This window comes from Montipora capricornis, chromosome 5 (assembly GCF_036669925.1).
Source record: "Montipora capricornis isolate CH-2021 chromosome 5, ASM3666992v2, whole genome shotgun sequence".
Taxonomy (NCBI): Eukaryota; Metazoa; Cnidaria; class Anthozoa; order Scleractinia; family Acroporidae; genus Montipora; species Montipora capricornis.
The window spans coordinates 14,357,928-14,360,427 of record NC_090887.1 but is presented as its reverse complement, the minus strand read 5'-3'; the positions used below and the strand labels follow the sequence as shown (position 1 = coordinate 14,360,427).

The following is a 2,500-nucleotide window of genomic DNA, read 5'->3' as shown; positions in this document are numbered from 1 at the left end:
CCCCTATCCAAGCCAAATCATTACTGTTACAGTAGCTAGTTGCTGCAAATTATGTGTAACATCAGAGTATCCTGGAAGAGAATTCAAAATGGCAACACTTACACAGCACTTGACTGCAGTGACTTTTTTGCTTTTGCATTGGACAAACAGCGAAACCTATGATGAGCCACAAACATCCTCCACACATACTTGGCTGTTGCAGGATCGTCCTACACAACAAAATTGCCATCAGGTTTTTTTAACACTCATGCCTTAGAGATTGAGAGGGAGCTTGCATAGGTCAAATTGAGGTAAATGCAAATAATAATATTGGTTTTGAGATCAATATCATTGATCTCAAAACGTCATTGTCACAAGAGGTAGTGATGAAAGGAAACTAAAATAATTTTTTCCTCTCTATTTTTGTCACACTCTATGTAATTTTGGAGAATGATCTTGTGCATGTAACAATAAGATTCCTAGCAGAAATAGGTCCTATTTACTGCTCAAGTGCTGCTTACATGTACAATCTGACAAAATACTGTAACTACAGTAAAATACAAAAAGGTCATATCAGCACCCTTTCATTAATAATTATTATTATTGTTTTCCTAAAATTACCATATTGCCCAGTATTAAACTCTGTAAACTGTCATGTACGTACCATTTCAAAATGAATAGTATCAAATGATTTAAAACTTTCAATGCAGAAGTATTTCTTGCAGTGACTCATTTGGACAATATCAGGCCACCTGAACAATAAACGTAACAAATTTAAATTGACTTAAGAGAATGCAAGTTAAGTGTGGATTTAACAAGACTTTCAAATTATGCATCTATGATATTAGATCAAGAATTACTTGAGTATAACAACAAAATTATTAATACACTTTTCCATAAATAAACTAGTTAAGCACAGATATGCCTGCATGTCTATTTAATTCTTTTTTGTTCCGTACACATGACTGTGATTACATAAAGGAACTTTCACCACAAAAGTTCTAGCTGGTCTTAATACAATGGCCAACATACTGGTAATCTGTCAATTCAAGTTTTGAAAATAAAATTTGCATCATCAACTGCAATGCTCACTTCCACTTAATACGTAGAACACTGTTACAATATGAACTGACCGGAAGTATGCAGGAGGAAGTCCCCGAGGATGTCTCACGACTATTCCCAGAAATGATGCACCAATTAATATAAGAAGCCCACCTTTGTCCTAACAAAAACATAACAACATGTAAACAACTTTAGTTCAACAGAATTATGTTCACGTGTAAGAATGCTAAGTACAATGTAAATATATTCCTGTCCTGCAGAGATGCATTTATGATTATGAGAATCAAATTCTACGCTCTGATAGGCAAAACTTATTATTTTTTGTTCGTTAATTTCCATTTCATGCAAACAATGGATCCCTCCAAACAAACATCCCCTCGTAAAAAATAGGAACAAAAGACGCACAATCTGAGGTGTACGCTAAACAGATGCTCTGAAAAAACTACTTGTGTAGATCAAGGTCGTCATCATTTGGTTTTTTCAAAAGTTTTCCGATTTACATGTACCGGTACATTGTACATGTACATGTATGACAATAGCAAAACAGCATGTTTTTTTTTCTTTTGACAAACTGCCACTGCTAGGTGCAGTTTTAAGTGATTATCCCCTGGTAATTTGGAAAAGTGCCCTCATTAACTCAAAGTAAGGATGAAGGGGTATGAGGGGGGGATAGGAGGGAGATTTCCATGGGATTTTATGTTGGCTATAGCCAACTGCTTGTTGTCCAAAATGCCCACACAGAACTCTGGCTCATATTATACATGATGGTATCTACCTTGGCAGGATAGTACTCATCCCCATAACCAACCAGCTTCTGGGTGATTGTCACATACTGTAACTTAGCTTCTTCACTTGCCATTCCCCTGACAGATATGAAATTCAAAATGGATAAAGGGGTATACTTTCTAAAGAGTAGTTCTGTGGTGCTGCATCCATGAGGAAGGGAGACACAGAAATGCATCTATTACCTGAGTTCATGCCATAATGATGAATTGACCACTGTAAAGAAATAATTCAAAAGCACCTCAGCTTTCAAATTATTATTGCAGTGGTTGATTTACCATATCAACTCAGTTGATAAACCCATTTCAGAAATTAATTCAGACAGCTTTTTGGAAACCAAGACCCAAAATGGTGTTAAAAGCAGATTCAAGGGGATGTTGAGGAAAAGATGGGAGAATTAAAGCAGCCCATGGAAAAAAATACGGTAATCTTTACTTCATGAGGGATACAAATTCATTACTTAATAATCAATTTATGCTAATTGACATGTGGCCTTGCACAGTGAGGTTCTTGTGCCAACAAAGAGTTTCAAAGATATTAAAATAATTTTAAGAGCACCGTGGCTGTGTGAAATTCAGACTAAAGGCTGAAGGTCCTCTCACCCCAACTTTGGCGACAAGGTGCTGCCAGGTTAAGAAAATCTCTCTTCCAAGCTCTTCTTCCTCAAAGGAATGAT

General features: G+C 36.2%; 1 protein-coding gene across 3 annotated transcripts in view; it reads right to left on the bottom strand.

The window, feature by feature from the left end:
• The window catches only part of LOC138049578 (tyrosine-protein phosphatase non-receptor type 21-like), a 50,750-nt gene that overhangs the window by 33,857 nt on the left and 14,393 nt on the right, over positions 1–2,500 (bottom strand). For 2 of the 3 annotated variants that reach the window (XM_068895922.1, XM_068895924.1), the window contains 5 exons: positions 2,010–2,040; positions 1,817–1,904; positions 1,113–1,201; positions 644–731; positions 103–209 (listed from right to left, as the gene is read on the bottom strand). In XM_068895922.1, coding sequence (XP_068752023.1) covers positions 103–209; positions 644–731; positions 1,113–1,201; positions 1,817–1,904; positions 2,010–2,040 — 403 coding nt within the window. The remainder of the gene's footprint in view (positions 1–102; positions 210–643; positions 732–1,112; positions 1,202–1,816; positions 1,905–2,009; positions 2,041–2,500) is intronic. The other variant, XM_068895923.1, reaches the window with a different exon arrangement.